Genomic DNA, 18,993 nt, shown 5'->3' with positions numbered 1-18,993 from the left:
AGAGAGAGAGTGGTGGGAGAAGGGCCGCAGAGATAAGGGTGGAGAGTGAGATAAAGCAGTAACTATGGAATCGTGGTAATTGGGGAGGGAGAGACAAGGCACATGGACAGGGAGAGAGAGGGAGACAGACAGACAGACAGAGGAAGAGAGCGAGAAAGGTTTGGATGACGAGTATTGGGAGAAGAAGTAAGGAGGGCCATAATGTTTGAGAGAAGAGAGGGGGAGGGGCAGGCCTCAATTCACCTGAGGAGCGGATGCAGATTACAGGGGTGCTGAATCATGGCCCCAGTGCAGCATTTTTTAGTCGCCTGCATTCACGTGTGCCGCACAATGCATTAAATGCCATCAGGTAATTGGGAGCTGTATTAACTGTTGAGACTTCCCTGTCTTGACTCAGCTCCATTCAGGATTTCTTTTTTCGTCTCTTCTGGAGCAAAAACGAATATGATGACTCGACAGTGCAGATAGAGGGAGGGCCCCAGTGTAAACATTACAGCAGCCACAAGCTGCGTGATCTTCTGTTGGCCCTGGGCTGAGAGTATGAGGGTCGTCACCTGCAAAGTAGGGTAACTAGGGTTTAGCATAGTTCACGGAATTCCACATAGTGCCACTCCATCTACTCCGCTCACCCCTACATGAGGTCCACAGCCTACCATTCCTCTCACCTCCTGTGAACATCTAAATCTCATCAAATACCAATTGCCCCAAGGATTAGATAGGTTCCAGCATGTTGCCCCTGTAGTCTGTCCACCGCTGCCAAATCTAGGGGTGCTTCTGCAGACAACCCCTTGCCTCATATACTGCCACCTCTAGGTACATGCAATAATCCATCCCCTTCTTCCAGACTGAAGCTATGCCCTATGCCCTAGCTATGTCTCATTTAGCCAGGGTCAGTCTCAGAAACACTAGCGATAATTTATATCTATTACCTCTCAAGAGTACCCGTGACATGAAGGAGAATACGTTTCTTGGGACCGACCAGGGTAAGACGCCACTGAGACGTCAGCCCTCAGTAGAACCAGTCTAACACCAAGCTGCCCCGTACTGTACATAAAAATGTTCCTTCCTCCGTGTGACAGTGGATGCAAGTAGGGGAGGCAATCACCCCCATATGACACAGACCATGGCATGTGTAGTACACTCTGTGGAGGTATTTAATTTGAATCAATCTAAGACGGGCTGAAATAGCAGTCTTTCAAGGGGCCCCCAGAGCCTCAGTTGAATCTTTGTTCTCCTGGGCCATGATATCCACCTCCCATGCCCCCTGAAGGGAGAGAAATGTGTCCAGGCTGTTAGAGAGAAGGGTCTGCCAATGTTGTGGTCTCCTAGATTGCCCATAATGAGTTTACACTCCAGTGCATTACATTGAGGGAGATCGGGTAGGGCTGAAATATTTGGGGTCAGCGCATAGCACAGCTGAAGGTAGCAATGAAATTGACTGTGGTGGAACTGGTACTCCATCTGCATGATTTGAAAGTTCTTAAGGACCGATCCACTCATTTGTTTATAAATGTTTTTTTTTATTGAGAGTTCATTCAAATTACAAATCCATAGAGTTGTCAAATAGAGTACATATTATAAACAGATCAAAGAAACATTAGATTACATTGTCAAGAAATGGAATGTACAGAAACATGCGAAATTGCCCATCACGGATAAATACCATGTAAAGTGCAGATGCTGAGTTTTTAAAGTTAAACATTTTTCATCCAACTTTTTAAACTTTTTCAAAACTATAAGGTTCTCAGGTAAAGTGCATAGTGCTCACAACTCCCTGTTGCAGAGAATAGAAATCAATGAAAGTGCAAGTGCTAAATCCTTAGGTGTAACTGTAACCGACCAGATTTAACCGTTTTTTTTTCCTCTAATACATATCATTTAAAGTGCAGGTGCTGAACGTTTAGGTATAGATCTAACCTAACCGTTTTAGATGTATTTTCCCTAACACTTGATTATAGCCCCAATAGAATTTGTTGAGCCTGATCTCTGAGTATTTCTTTTGCCATATGATAAAATACGTGAAAGATGGTGGAAAAGGGAAGGGATGCAGCTCTCAATATCAACATGGAACAGAATTAATATTTTCAATGCACATTTTAAGCTCATAGAATTCTATTCAAAATGGCTGATCTATAGGACTCCTTCCTTCCTTCATAAGTTATATCCCCAAATGGAGGATAGGTGTTTTCGCTGCGTGAAAGAAGGAGGGGGCTCATGGTCGCATATTGTTTGGGAAAGTCCAAAAATCAATGGTCTGTGGGAGGGAATTGAACTCTATCTCAGATCCACTCTAGACCCTTTAATATCCATCGATGCATCAATTGCAGTCTTGTGCTGTTCCCCCGATAGTACTTTAAAAGATGAAAGCCTATACATAGCAGCATTGGTGGCAAGATCTTTAATTTTATAATGCTGGCAATCTGATATAGTTCCCGCCTTTCAGGCATGGAGAGCGAAACTAAATAAAACCAGAGAATAGGACCAATCCACTCATGATGCACCCAGGGTGGAAATTAGGCCTGGGTGGTAAATTCAGTTCCGCTCACGGAATTTGTGGAATTTGGGTAATTTTGTGTTCCGCGGAGAACACAGAATTGCCCACAATTCTGCGTTCCGCGACTTCGCGGAAGTTTTTGCTTGTTCATGTTCTCAAAATGCGTGTTTGCAAGATATTTCCCCCCGAGCACGCGATCGCGAACAGGAAAAAAGCATTGTGAACAAGCAATTCTGCGTGTTCGCGGAATTTCTGCATGTTCGCAGAGATTTTTTACCATTTAGCAGAGCTTTGCGTAGCGCGACTACTCAAATTCTGCCCACCCCTAGTAGAGATCCAGATGGGGATCCTATTTTCGAATGCCTTTGAGCCAAGCCACTTGCTGCAGCAGACAACCCTGCCAGAAAGGTGTCCACTCTGTCAACCTGCCCCACCAAACCATCTGATGAAGGGATTGTTTCCACAGATTCAAGAGCACCCAAGTCACTGGAGGGAGAATACTGATAGTACCCCCACCATACTGATATGAGGCCAGGGTGGGTGTTCCCCAAAGCCCACCCTTCGAACGGAAAGCCGGGGTCACCCTGGAAGTCGTACCACCAGTCTTTAATAATCAGCAATTGTGATGCACAATAACAGAAGTCAATATCTGAAGCTGCGATACCTTCACAATAGGTCAACTGAAATCATTTACTGAGTGCAATATGCAGAGAACCACCCTCCCAGATCAACCGGCTAAGAATGGAGTTTAGCTTCCGAAACCAAAGTTGTGGGATGCCCTATGGAAAATTCTATAGCTGGTATAGAAACCAAAGCAACAATACCATTTTAAAATTTGCTGAACGACCAGTGAGGGACGTGGGCAGGCCTGACCAAACCTTAACATCCTTCCTCAAGTGACTCAGGACAGGCTCCAGGTTTCGAGACCATACAAGAGTCACATCAGGGAACACAAAGACGCCTCAGTACTTGAACGGCTGAGGCAATAATTCACCGTTACCCAGCAAAAGCCTTGAGTGCAGCCTCCCAAAGGAAGCACAATAGATTTCAACATGTTAAGGTAGAGGCCCAAACTTTCACCCAAAATGTGCATGACTTGTAGAATACACGGTCCAGAAATCTCAGGGGCATTCAGAAAGAATAGAACATCATCTGCATAGAAGGTGATTCTGTCAGGCAGTCCCTCCCTCCACTCGAAGCTGCATACGTGAGCATCCAAACCCACCCACACCTCCAGGGGCCCTAAAGCAAGAGCAAACAATAGGGGCAACAGGGTACAATCCTGCCTCTTCCCCCGCAGCTTTGAAAAGTGAGCAGATTGGGCCCCGGCCACCTGCACCATGACTGTCAAGTCTGTGTACAGGAGCTTAACGTAGTATATAAATATAGATGACACAGTGCCAACATTGTGCGTAAGATAATCGTCTATAGAGTGTGCTATATGCAACCAATAGGCAGGGTTCTGCAAATGCCATGGTGAGAGACACCAATGAAATGCCGGACGTTTTTGACTGTGGTCGAATGACCTCTGGTAAGTGGTTTGATAACCCCCGCGCTGGGATAGTAGCATCGGATATTTTATGCATGTATATGTGCGGGACAAAAAGTAGTCAATGTGGGGAAAATGAGCCAGTGGAGAAGAATGTATATTCCTCTCTAGAGGGATGATACGCCCTCCAAACATTGAGTAGACCCAAGCGGATGCACAGGAAGACAAGTGGGACCTACTGATCCCAATGGAGGATTCATGAGCATGCACCGGTCCACCGAATGATCCATCGCCCCATTCCATCACCTCCCAGCACCATGAGTCCCTTGAGAGATACCCCCACAAGCTCGTCATTAGATCGACAAAGGACTCACTAAGATGTGGAGTGGCATATACACAGAGGAGTGTAAGTGGGTCACTATACAATGTTCCAGTGACAGCTGTAAACCTGCCCTATTTGTCAACCTAAGTCTTAACATGTTGGAAAGGTACATGATGTTTTATTAGGATGCCCGTACCCCTGGAGCACTTCGCAAACCTAGAATGGGAAAACCTGAGTGTAGCCAAACTGGGAAAAACAAGGAACCCTGGTGCCCATGAGATGAGGCTACTGCAGCAGCAGGGTGTCACCCCTAACCTCTTAGCATTCTTTGAGACCACCCGCATTTGATCTTATCAAGCATGCCATGTACATTCCACGATATCAGGCTAGGGTGATCCATGGAATTATCTATCACAGTACTACTTATCCTGAGCTAGGATGGAGCTCTGGGTAAGACAATGGGCAAAAAGGAGAAAGGGCGCTTTGCAGGTCAGGAAACACAAAATAAAAGGAAATATTAAACAATCTACAAACTCCCCCGTCCCAATGGTTCACCGCACTTAATGAGATCAGTTAACCAGGGAAGTGAGAAACACTGCCATCTAAGGTGTGTGGTCAGCAATGTTCTGGACCACATCGCAGTGCGCTTTAAAAACCACAGGATTCAAGTATTATCACCAATATTACGTGGGGCAGGGTAGCTAAGGAGGCAGGGTCCGAAAACATCCCTCTCCTAGCTCAAACCCCTCCCTGTCACACCACTATGCCGAAGTCTTCACCGGACAACTGCATCTATTCTCCATGAGACAAGTAAGAATCCATGCGCGGGGGATAAGCCGCTTCAGTTGACCCCTCTCAACAGTTCATCGAAAGACCTCCTCAGGTGACTCGAAGAAGAGGGTCTGTGAGCTGTATGTAGATGACCCTTAAGAGAGCAGGATATAGGAGCATGATTGAATTTTAAGTTTTTTCAGTCATTGCTTGGCTGCCGTAAAGGACTTGCATTGCAGCTGTGTCAACCTAGTATGATGCTGGAATATAATGATGGTTTGGGATTGGTATGTGAGCTTGTATTATATCCGGGCATGTTTGAGGATAGCATCTCTGTCCATATAGTTCAGGAGTCTAGCAATTGTGGGTCAGGGACGGTCTCCGGGAGGAGGCCCCTGCACAAATGCAATTTGGGCCTGCTCAACAACAAAGCAAGAGGACAGAGCCTTCGAGGGCATCACGGGTCAAAGCCACTGGTGAAGGAAACTGTCCTTTGAGGGTCCCTCACACCTCTCAGGAAATACCCACAAACCTCAAGTTATCGCGGTGAGCACTACCTTCAACATCCTCCACCCTTGACTTCAGCTCCTTGGTCACAGCTGTAAGTGTAGTCACCTTCTATTGTAGAGGAGTGAGGGAGTCCTCCTCCCTCGAAAACCTGGTCTTGGCCTCTGTAATCTGCTCAACGTCCTTCCTGGGGTTTTGACGGAGCAGGGTGACATCTGTACCACCCACTTCAATCTCAGCATCCAACATGTTCCGAGATTGGGTGATAGCTGACAAGAGCACAGGGTTGTCCATGGCGGCGCCATCGTGAGCCAGCCTCGAAAAGAGAAGAGTGTGTCCAGGCTGGATGTACTTATCCATAGTGCTCTGTTTGGTGGCGGGTGGAACTTCGTCTTTAGCCATGTCGGCGTAGGTGACTGGGGAGACACCAACTGTTACTCCTCAGTCCACAGCACCTCAGCTTGGAGTAGGGGGTGACATTGAGAAGTAAGAGGCAGAGGCAGGCCTCATCCTCTGCTGTAAGGGAGACTCCACAAAGGTGACAGATAGGGCCAAGAGGTCCAGAAATGAGTGGTAGGAGGCGTACAGCCACAAACCGTACCAGGACCTCTTTGCATGGCTCACTACTAGGGTTACATGCCAAATTATATACAAGTGCATCTAAACCATTTAGAGTTCTGAAAAAGATGGGAAGTGGAGGGATGGGCAGAGCAAGGATCCTCGCAGTCCATGCCACCAGGCAGTACAGGGCCCCCTTCTTCACGACTGGCATCCGTCTTCAGGGTCTCACTGAGCAACGGGGGCCCAAGTAGGGACAGAGTCACTTTAGGTCCATTGCACAAGTCCAGGCCCATAGGGGAGATCAGAACCATCCCTCAACAGCAGCAATCCTGTACTCCCTGCAGAGGAGTTCCTGGTGTTCCTTGAATTTAGCGTATGAGGAGAGAAGGGGGTGGAGAAATTAAATGGAAGGAACAAATGCAGGCAAGGGCATGACGTCCCCAGTGATCTAAGATCTCCCCCCCTGACAGAGGGAGAGGAGGGGGTGCTGCTCCCAAGGCAGGCCACGGGTGCCACACACCACCTATTGCTGCCAATTATCCCCCACAGGGCCCACTGCCACCCATACACATGCTCAGTGTTTTGTATGCAGGAGGCCTGCATCGGAGGCCTGCCCTGCACACCACTCGCCAGCAAACTGCAAAGCAGCAGAAAGCCTCCGACCAGTGCACCGGCCCAGATCATGTTGCCATCCCCTGCCAGGGAAACGTATGGCAGTCTGAGAGGGTGATGGGGGCATCCCAACGGCACACACTGCCACCACTCACTCTAGCACCAGGGGGGCATGACCAATCTTGTTGCCAACCTCGGTGCATCCGTAGTCCATGTCACAAGGCAGTGATGTCAGCCGAATGTACTTTTCCATCTCCACCGAACCCGCTCAGGATGTCTCCACCGTTCTCAACCTTGCCACTCACATCCCCCAGCCTAATGGGTCATAGCGGAACAAAATAGCAGTGTCCACAGTCTGTTGTGGGCCAGGATTATGTTGGATGCAAGGTGACTACACGGAGTGTTGTTATAGTGTGGCTGCCATGCTCAATGGTCAAACCACGCCCCTAGAGATTTTTGCTTTAAAGCACTACATTTCAGTTTAGTCTTTAAAAATTAATTACTCTACTTATTGTATTTTTGTCATTTTGGTCTTGTTGTGTTCGTTAAATTAAGAGCTACAGATTTAGGAGTACTAAAGTTAGGAATCCTAACTTTAGTACTCCTAAATGCCCTTTGTGAATACCGAAAGTCGTAAAGTTAGGATTTTGTCTCAGATTACTTTTGTGAATGTGGCCCATAATTTCTAACCAGGTATCTTTTTGTGTGGTCTTTGCACTATTTTACTGTTTGAAGTGTTACACAAAAACTTTACTCATTGCCTCTGTTCCAAACTACCAGGGGGTGAGCAAAGGTTAATTTTGGGTCTGTTTGTCACTTAACCTTTCCAAGAGTGTGGTTTCTGCTTGGAAAAGGCGCATACGGCTTCCAACCAGAAACACCATGCTGAAATAATGCTTGGTATGTTTTAACACTAAAGTCATAACTGATGGTTCACAAGCAGATTGTCTTGCTAGTAGATTGTGACCTTTTTACAGTAAAGTGATTCTATAATAGTCACGATAACTATCATACTTTTCTGAATATTCCTCTCCAAAGAGATTTCAACATAGTAGTTCATTATTTAGATGAATGAATTCAATTGTACAGTTGAATGTATAAACTGTCTCTTAGTGTGATATAAATGTATCTCTAATATATGTTTTGTTTTAGGTGAAAATTGGAAGCTATCCATGTATGGTATTATTGAGCAGTGAACATGAATTGACATGCACTGTGGACCCACAGAATAGAATGGACATTGGAATTGCAGAAATGGTCTCCTTAAATGTCCAGAACCTTGGAGCAGCCATCACCACATTGACCAGGGAGTTTGATCGCCGTTTCGTCCTCCTCCCCCACATGTACTCGGTGACCCCACATATTGGGTCACTCACAGGGAAGACTCGACTGACCATCCACGGGTCAGGGTTTTCATCTCAAAAGAGTGGGATAATGGTTACAATGGCTGGATATCCATGTGCCATTGTTTCTGTGAATTATACAGACATCGAATGTGACACCTCAATAGCTAATGTTGAAAGAAGCGTGGATCTAAAAGTTGTCATAAATGGTATCCCTGCTCAGTGCAAAGGGTCATGCAGATTTTCATACTCCGCAAATGTCACATCAAGAATATCAAGGGTCATGCCCACCATCTTGCAAAATATTTCTACTGAAATTGTGATTGAAGGGGAAGGGTTTGGGTCCAGAGTTGAAGACATCCTTGTGTACATTGGAGATGAGGAAATTGAGGCAACAGACATCACTGACAACAATATTACTTGCCATGTGACCCCGCTTCCTGCCGGAGTTTACACTCTCACAGTTGTGGTTTTAAGCAAAGGCCTGGCTACAGGTAGTCTCACCCTTAACAGTCCTGCGGAGGCCTCTCTCTCACCACATGTTGGAAGCATCATGGGCGGCACTCCATTGTTCATCACAGGAAATGGATTTGGCACAAATAGAACAAGAGTGACCATTGGTGGTAATTTGTGTGAAGTTGTTTCTGTCGCTCCTGGCGAAGTGCAATGTATCACACCAGCACACTATGATGGAGTTGTAAATGTAGAGATAGTTGTTAATTCATTTGTGTACCCACTGCTGAGCTTCACATATGCTGAAAGCCATACGCCACGCATCACATCCATTTTTCCCACAATAGGTGAGTATATCCTTTAATACTTTCTTTATGTTAATTGTCCTATGAGAATGATCATCTTTAACTCCTATTTTGCTTTTCCCTGCACTCTCGTTCTTCCATTCTTCCATTTGCATCAATTTCATGCAAAGGTATTAAAAGAAGGCATATGACTGAAACATGCACTAGATATACTCAAGAAAGCATCAGATGCCCTGTTTAGATTGTCCCTGATATACTTTAGGGGCCTTTTATTTGCCTTGTCTTATTATAGGGTCTTGTGTTACATTGTGGTCAACCCACTGCCACACACTGCCATTCGGCTTTACATATTGTAATAAAATATTACTTCATGTTAAAAAAAACTAAAAACCCTAAAAATTCACTGACAAAAACAAAGGTTAAAGAAAAGTTATAGTTAAGTGTGATAAAAAGATCTGTTTTCGTTTTAAAAACAAAGCCTTAGAATTCACTGAAAAAGACACAGGTTAAAGTAACGTTATAGTTTGGTGAATGTCAGTGACAACAATAACGTTTTGAACTAAAATAACCACAGAAATTCACCAGTTAGTGTTAGCAGGTCTAATTATAACTTGTGACCTCGGCTTGCACAGTTTATGACCTCACATATTGCATCATTCATTACATGATCTCTAACATACTTGTGCCTTCACATGTGACATCCCAAATTAAATAATTGATGACATCACTTATGACATCGTTCAAGCTTCATTTGCACATTTTGCTCTATAATCTAGAATGGCATTAGAAGACTTTAAGTAAGTACAAAATAGATCAGAAAAATATGAAGCACCATTAATGCCATCACTGATACAACTCCCTTAGGTGTATCAAACATGTGTTAATAAAAACATTGGGCCCGATTCACAAAAGTCATCTGAGACAAAATCCTAACTTTATGATTTTCGGTATTCACAGAAGGCATTTAAGAGTACTAAAGTTAGGATTCCTAACTTTACTACTCCTAAACTGAGAAAAATCATAACTTTACGACTTTTGGTATTCTAAGAAGGCATGTAGGAGTAATAAACACTCTAGGAGAAACCTCTCAACTGACCTATATGTCTTTATAATCTGGCCTCTTAAGGCTCATTAACAGCAACCGACCCAATATCAGTGACATACAGCAACAATTATTAATTCAAATATATATTTTTTATTGTTAATTTTTTCATATAAAAATATGATATACTTTTTTATATAATGATGGTACTGCCATTCATTATTGATCAGAGATGATTTTCGTCATTATCTATACATACAAAATATACTTGAACAGATAAATAGGCAGTTACCAGGATTCAACAAAATCCTCCAACATATTAATAGCAAAACTACTGCATTGTTTTGAACATTTGATATCAACAATTGAACAATGAATGGATATTTGATCAGTAGATTAAATTAACATTGCTTCTAATTTTGCCATTATCTTCATCTGTGGCCGTGTTGAAGGCAAGGTGATTATCATTTCAGCTCTAAAATCAAATAGAAGAAATAAGTGCATATATAACCCCACACTCAACCATCAACACTTCAATCTCACCTATCATACTATCTCATTCTATCTAGCACTCATACACAGAAGAAGTACAGTCTTAGCGGAAATCCTAAGCAGTTTGACAGACACAGATTATATAATTCTATAATTATAAGGTTCAAAATACACCTCTTCCGGACATCAGTAGAGACTATGGTCCGGGAATCTATGGATTTGCCCTCCTAACTTCCAGACCCCCTAATTCTCCTCCATGACTTATCGGTCATTACCAAATTGACCCACCATGCACTCGATTGCTCGTCATTGCCCTTACAGGTGCCAAAATCTGTGTTTTGCGGCATTGGCGCTCTCCACAATTGCTGTCACATGAGCAATGGCTTGCTCCGATGTGCAAGACTGCATCATATGAAAAGATCATTTACAATTATTGGACAAAGCAGATAATTTTCTTCTTATACAGTCCCCCTTTTTGCAAGATGTCCCCCTTTCCCTTATTGTTCGCTTAGACTCTTGCTTTTTCCTCAATACCATCATTGTACTCACTACCCCTCCCACGCCCTCCACTCTCTTTCTTCCCTGCCGTGTAGTTTTCTTCTTTCTCTCCTTTTTCTGTCTGTGTCCTTCTTCCTTTCCTCTCCTTACTTTCTTCCTTTAATAGCTTATTCTCTCGCCTCTCTCTTCAATTTTCTACCTCTCTTCAATATTATATATTAGTATTGTTTGCTATTGGGGGGCATGTATCATAATCAACGTGTATATATCTCTATATGGGTATACACTGGATTTGCATGTCACTATATTTGCTGTTATTTCTCACTTCTTAATTTTATCAATAAAATAATACACAGTCAAAAGTTTAAAATGTATTTATCGATCAGGCACCATAGGATGCGCGTTCCCCACAAACCTAAAGATAGGATCTGATTGGCTGCTACTACATCAACAAAGATGTAGTGGTAGTCATTTTCGGACTTGAGGACTCAGTCTCCTGTCCGCAAAAAAGGTTACAAAAAAAATCATACTGGGACAGGGTAGAGATACCCTTCCACCCTAGGCCGGGTCAAAAACTCTACCCTTTATCCCCCTGGGGATTACCTGATATTTTTAGGAGCAGGGGCATTCCCACCAAGCCATTATATGGCCCTGGAGACCCCTTCCAATTGGTGCTGCATTATTATTTAAAAGGCTGATATAGTTGCCTGTGCTGCTTCTTCCACCATCATCCCAAGTGTTGAAGAATGACTTTCTTTAATCTGTATCTGCCTGTGTGCGGGACAAGTTGAAAATTTTACAACCCACCTCAATGGGTGTTATTTACTGTGTAAAGGAGCCAATGATGCTATCAAGCTCACAGTATGTGCGAAGGAACCTCATGTCAAGTCATCTCTTTAAAGCAATGTAATTGCTAGTAACACATTTTACATTTGACGGTTCTAAAGGCTGAATGGTGAATTTTAGCATCTATATTAAGAGTTTTTCAGGATATAATATATCATCTATTGTCTTGTGACTTCTTTTCAGGAGTGGCTGGAACAACAGTGACAATCAGTGGATCTGGACTGGGGTCTGTCAGTTCAGATGTGACAGTGACAATCGACAAAGTGGCATGTGTTGTTCAATCAGTGAACGACAGTGAAGTGCAGTGCATCATTGGAAATCACATGGGAGGAAACTTTCCTGTTGTTTTCCACCATGTTGTGAAAGGCTATGCTGTAACAAATGTATTCTTCATGTATGCATTCAGCATAAACACTGTCTTCCCAGATGAAGGTATGTAAATTCTGAAAGTAAATACATGAATACTTTTTGAGTTGTATGCCGATTGTTTGCACCCATGAAATATGTTATCCCTGGTTATTTGTAAAAGAAGAATCAATTCATGTTAGACATGTGGTTGACGAATTCCAATGAAAATCAGAAGTTACTGGGCGCCATTTGAGTCAATGGAGGTTTCCTGCCTCCGGTGTCTTAGGACATCTTCACTGAGGATTCTCACACAGGGGCATCTGATTTGCATTGTAGTGAGGCAGAGCATGCCAAAGCTGACCCAGGAAGATGCTAGGACCTAGAAACTCAGAACTTGGTAATACATAATATAACACTCAATTAGTAATTGTACAGTCAGTGTTATGTCTTTAATGCACACACAACTAAATGCTTCACACAAAGTTACACATTTTTACGATTTTGAACATTGGATCCCTTGCTAAATGGACCTCGCAGGACACCCAGAGTTATAATTACATATCCTAAAGAAACGTCATATGAGACACTAACTTTAGAGGTCTATTCTTTTCCAGCTTTCTGTAAGTTACTATGGCAAAATGTGCACATTAGCAAACCCTAACCTTGAAAAGAGCAATACAACACTAAAAAATGTATACAGATTTTCACTATATAAATGTCATGCCTACTGTTTTTAATTGCGGCGGTCATAGCTAAATTGACAAGGATTACAGCAACTGACATGACTTTTTACCATCAGACAAGAAAGACCTTCAACCTTTGTTAATACCTTTCAGAATGAACAGACCTAAACTATTGACTTTAATGTAAACATCAGCTTTTCACATACAAAACGCGAGGCTTATAGCCTTTGATATACAACTTTGTTTTCAAGTTACTTAGTAACCACTTCTGAGCCTATAACACAAGGACTCAGCTGTCCCAGGACCCCTCAATCTCTGAATCTGGTGGCTTGCTTACTTTGTGTTCCCTGTCCTTCATGGACACTGATGTTCCCCTTCCGTGGAAGACTTAAAGATACAAATTTATCCATGTACAGGTAGGCCCTGTATCAGTGCCTTTAGGCAGCCATCCCAGCAATGCCTGCAATGGCTGCAAGTGTCTAAGTATCTTGAGAGCACCTCTTTTCTAATATGTTGATTATCTCGCTGCAAATAGGGCTTTACGGTATGTGCTGTTGGTTCTATAGACACTCTCAGGCTTTCTTCATATTTCTTTTGTTTTGACCTGCCATTTCTAAATGTATTTGTAATTGGGGTCCTTTGGCCATAAAGGGGTATTCATTCTCACACACTTGGCCATGCCTGCTATCGGGGCACCAAAGGTTACTGCACATTGAACCCTTTGAAATCCCTCAGTCCCTGCTGGCTCCCTCACTGCTTGACACACTGTAAGCATTAATGCTGATAGAGCTGACTGATTGTCAGTCAGTCTCTGTCGCCCCAGCACCTTTTGCCACTGAACTCTCACTTCAATGTTTTGTGTGCTATGCCTGAAATTACAGGATAACTCAATTCAAGTGGGAACGTTGATGTGGGGTTGGAGATGTTCTGCTCCTGGGGGCTGTCTCAAGCCACCACAACTAGTGTCCAGTGGCCTTCTGAATTCCAGACGTTTGAGACTCTGTTTCTCAGCACCAAAGTCTTGAACTTGCTCACAAGTCAGCCAAATGATCTCCTTAGGCTTGTTTTCCTCCATGAGTCCCTCCAAGGTCCTCCAAGACTGGCACCGCTCCTTTCCTGAATTCCCTAGCCACTGAAGCCTTCCACCATTTGCAGTGTGACCGTTCAAAAAAAACTTTCATTTTCACCAGCACATCCACCACCAGTGGGCTTGGGTGAGAGCCAGGGAGTTTTTGTGACCAGCCCTCGTAAGATTCTGCAAATATCTGGAGTGGTGTGCATCTTCCAAGTGGCAGATAGGGTTTCTTTAGTTAACATGGATCTTTGTGTTTCTCCATGCTCCTTCTCAACTTCCTGAGCCTGCACAGGAACGTACAATCCTACACAGAAGTCAGGCAAGGTCTGCTATGTTTTAGTAGCAGTAATGGTTGGACAGTGATGTGCACACCTACATCCTTTTTCCAGGAACACATACATTTTACACATTTCTCAAAGCACTGGAGTGCCATGGAACGGTGCAATGCTGCCTTTAGGCAGCTATCCTAAAGATATCTGCAAGTACCCCAGTATCTCTGAAGCACTCGCTTTCTAATATTTAGATTTTCTTGCTTTGCCCCAATGCTTTATGGAGTGCGCCGTGATTCCGGAAGCTACTATTTTGCTTTCTTTTTATTTCTTTTGATTTGGCCAGCAGCCCAAAGCTTGTTTTAAATGCAGGTGCCCCAGCCTTCATTGGGCATCCAGTCACACATGCCTGCACCAGGGCAACCAAAAGGGAACTCTGTAGTGCTCTCCTTAAAGTCCCTCAGACCCCTTTGGCTCCCACACTGCCTGACACCATGTAGGCAGTACTGCTGCTGGATAGCTGCACAAATATAGAGGGCAGAGCTTGCCCTGAGTTTGGGGGATTGGAAGCAGGATATGGATTGGTGCATGCTGGTGGAGAGAGTGATCTTTGAAGGTAGGGGGTTGCCCGAAGAAATGGGCCAAGATCTGGGGGAAAAAGAGTGCCTATTGAAATGATATATGCGCTCCTATTGTAAGTACCAATCAAAATGCTCTCCGCCTGGGGAGAATGACAGACGCCTGATGAAACAATGAAATAGAGGACAGGAAGATTGTGGGTAGTACAGGACGGAAGGGACCTAATTGCTGTACGCCTTTGTTGCTTATTGATGCCACACTGGGTACTTTTTATTTTTCACTTGCATTTTTGTTTAGCTCAATACAATAAAAAGATCTTTAAAAAAAAAAAGAGTACTGCTGCTGGATCTGATGATTCTTCATTACTCTCTATTGCCCAAGCCCCTTCGGCACCTGAACCCTTGCTGCAGTGTTTTCTGTGTCAGACATGAAAGCAAACAAATAACGGGATAACAAAATGCAAGTGGGAGATTTAAGTGGGGTTGGTGGTGTTCTCCTGGTGGCAGCCTCTAGGGCTAGTGTCCAGTGGCCTTCTGAATCCCACGATGTGAAGCATCTGTGTATCAGCCTTCTTGCTGCTTCTGGCAGTGCTACAGAGGTTTGGGCCTGCCCTCCTGTCAGCCCAGTGACCTCCTAACCTGTGTTTTTTCCCCACAGGCAATCCAAGATCCTCCAAAGCTGACCACTCTCCTAACCTTGACTCCATGCCCACTGAGCCTTTCACCACTCGACTGTGCACAAAAACATTTTCACAGTGGCGGATAGGGTTATGCAGGTCCTTCTTTTGGTCCTCCATGCTTCTTCTCAGATTTCTCGGTCTGTGCAGGCACTTGACAAATGAGTTTTTCGGTGACTGAAGTGATGAATATTAAGAAGTAGGACGTCAGGAAATGTTTCTTGAAGCTATTTATTCAGCCAGTACAGAAGACCCCTGATCTGGCCAGGTCCTCAGCAACTATGACTCACCAAGCCTCCACCTCATATAATGCCATATTCAAGGACAGGAGCATGGTGGTAGCTAAGGTGCAGTTGAACCATCACAAGGATTACATAACATTATATGTACAATATTACATGTATGTGAATTATCAAATAAGATAAAACACATACATTTTCCTTATACATACAAACAAAATCTTAATATTCAAATTAAATTTACACACTATGGACATACATAATCCTTCTGTCACACAGGTTTATATTTTTTCTGCACACTCAGCTCTTTACCATCTTTTCCATTTTCCAATTTGTTTTCCCCTGGTGTAGCTTCTTTGTCCATCCACTCTTTCTTCTCAGTTTCGCTGCACGCGGTCACCCTCCTAGAATTCCACCATTTGCCATCTGAACGTAACCGAGCATTTCCCTTCAACGTCACCACCCTCATTGGACAAAAGAATTTTGAGTTCCCTTTCCTTACTGGATTCCCTGGACATACCCTTACTAACATGCCTTTCGTATATCCCCCACATTTATTGTTTACTTTCTTGTTGTGTCTTTGTTTATACTGTTAATGATATTTCTCCACTTTATCTCTTATCTTTTTATTGTTTATTATTTTGCGACCACTCATCCATCCATGCTGGAACAGCTACTGTACATGGTACCCTGCCTCTCAACAGACTAAATAGAGTCACGCCCATAGCTGAATTGGGAGTAGTACAATAACTCCATAACACGCTTTTGACTTGGTCTTTCCAATTCAAATTGCTGGCCAAGGCCAATTGAATGCATTCACCCAACACACGGTTAAAGCGTTCTATGAGACCATTGCCCCTTGGATGACACACTGGCGTTCTATGGCGCTTGATGCCCCATTTCTCAAAAAAATCTATAAACTCATTGGATACGAATTGAGGCACATTATCGGTAAGAATTTCCACCGGACATCCTTCCCTGCGGAACATTTATTCACAAAAGTTAATGATATTATTGGATTTGATCTCTTTAACAAATGCCACCTTGGGCCATTTGGGATGATAATCCATTAGTACTATTGCATATTTTTCATTCATTCCTAAACAATCAAAAGGACCACAAATGCCCATTGTCACTTTTTCCCATACACCTTTTGGAAATTTCATGGGACTTATGATACTATCTTGAATAAGGTGTGACTTGTCACTACATATGCAAAGAATACAATCCCTGACAAACCTTTCAATACACTTGTCCATCCCTGGCCACCAAAAATCCATTATAACTTTTCTTTTCATGGCTGTTATACCACCGTGACCTTCATGCAATATGTTCAACAACCTTTCATGTAAACTATCTGGCACCACCAACTTATCACTTTGCTTTACATCACCCTCACACACAGATAATTCTTCCCATACATTCTTGTAATCTAACAATAAATCATATCCTTTCCAACCAAGTGGTTCTGCAGTCTCTCTTTTAACTTCCCTAGAACAGCATCAGATTCTATCGCTTTCATCAATTCCATTTTTCCAATGGCATTGTATGCCCCAGATATCTAACCATTCTTCATTTTCTTCTCATGTCTCCAACCTCTAATGGCAACCTACTCATGCAGTCTGCATTCATGTTTCTTGCTCCGGAACATACTTCACAGTAAAGATATATTCTTGCATGCAATGTAACCACTTTGCTATCCTACGAATTGTTTTACCGGCACCCGTCATTGGAAATAGATCTACCAATGGCTTGTGATCTGTGTGCAGCTCAAAGTGAGCACCCCATACATAAATAGAAAAGTGTTGTACTCCCCACCAACATGCCAAGGCTTCTTTTTCAACCGCAGAATATGTTATCTCTGCTCCTTTGAGAGTACTTGACGCAAAAGCCACCACCCTTTCTTTACCTTCATGCTCTTGCATGAAGGGAATCCATAATCACTGGCATCAGTGACTACAATTGCTTTATCTTTTGGATCAAAAGGTTTGAGCGTGACTACTTTCGCAATATCCGATTTTATAATATTAAAAACTAAGTGGCACTCTTCAGATCACACACATTTAGCATTCTTTTTCATTAACTCCTGCAGCACATGTACTCTTTCAGCAAAATGATGTACAAACTTTGCATAATATTCTGCAAGACCCAAGAAAGTTCTGAGTTGGTCCTTGTCCTGCGGAGATGGCCCTTTCTCAATTGCCTCTATCAGGTTTTGCTTGGGTTTGATACATGCACTTGCTAATGTATGTCCCAAATATTCCACTTTTACAAAATTTGCATTCAGGAAGACTAATAGTGAGTCCTGCCTTCTCCACTCTACACAGAACTACTTTCAAATTCTCATTATGCTTGTTCTTTCCCCCCACCAACACATCATCTTGGAAAACTAATACATATTGTATATCCTTTAACACTTCTTGCATGATCCTCTAGAAAGCAGTGGAGGCCAATGCCAAACCAAAGGGCATATGAATAAATTGATAAGCCCCTTCAGGTGGAATGAATGAAGTCAACTGCCTGGATTCCTTGTGTAATTTCACCTGGTGGTATGCACTTGACAAATCTAATGGGGTGAAAAACATATCACCAGATACACTTGCTAGCATTTAGTTTATGCGGGGCAAAGGATGACAATCGATCCAAATGCATTCATTTACATCCCTCAAGTCCACACACATGCAGATTTTTCCATTGGGTTTTCTATCGATCACTATGGGACTAAGCCATTCTGAAGCTTCAATGGGCTCTATCACTTCCTCAACACACAGTTTATGTAATTTTTCTTTCAATAACTCCCATAATGTCAATGGAACATTTTGAACTTTATGTACTTTGGGTACTGCACCTTTCTTCAGAATTATACGTGTTCAAATTTTTTTAGGCATCCCAATTTCAGAATTGTGGTGGCTCATTCTTCCTCGGTTTATGATTCTGATAATAGAATATGCGAAGGATGGTTGGGATCCAATATTATTCCTAAACTACATTGTTCCTTCCATCCCAGGAGAGGTTTACCTTTCTCTACCACATGTACTTTGCCTTATGTTGTGCTATCTTGAATTCTAAGACATGCAGTAAAATATCCCAGCACAGGTAGTTTACTGCCACAGTATCACTCTGGTATTATATCAATGGATTTTAATTTGTGCAGTCCCAATCCATGGCAGATGACTTTATCTATTATTGTAATAGGTGAGCACGAATCTGCCCATATATGTATCTCCTTCCCATTGACACTTATGGTACATTTCGGCGGACAATATTCATCATATTTTGATAGAATAGTGTCTTCCTGTTGATTTCCCTGATTCTGTCCTTCATTCATCATCAACACCTCAATATCCTCACTGTCACTTGAATTAGAATTCCTTTCTTGTCCTAAATCT

At 43.0% G+C, this 18,993-nt stretch overlaps 1 protein-coding gene across 2 annotated transcripts in view; it reads left to right on the top strand.

Moving 5' to 3' along the window:
- LOC146830895 (fibrocystin-L-like) overlaps positions 1 to 18,993 on the top strand; it is a 1,171,295-nt gene that overhangs the window by 627,014 nt on the left and 525,288 nt on the right. For both annotated transcript variants that reach the window (XM_085605085.1, XM_085605086.1), the window contains exons 39-40: positions 7,909 to 8,899; positions 11,919 to 12,167. In XM_085605085.1, coding sequence (XP_085461211.1) covers positions 7,909 to 8,899; positions 11,919 to 12,167 — 1,240 coding nt within the window. The remainder of the gene's footprint in view (positions 1 to 7,908; positions 8,900 to 11,918; positions 12,168 to 18,993) is intronic.

Source organism: Triturus cristatus, chromosome 5_1, assembly GCF_964204655.1.
Source record: "Triturus cristatus chromosome 5_1, aTriCri1.1, whole genome shotgun sequence".
Taxonomy (NCBI): domain Eukaryota; kingdom Metazoa; phylum Chordata; class Amphibia; order Caudata; family Salamandridae; genus Triturus; species Triturus cristatus.
This window is presented reverse-complemented; position numbering and strand designations above follow the sequence as displayed.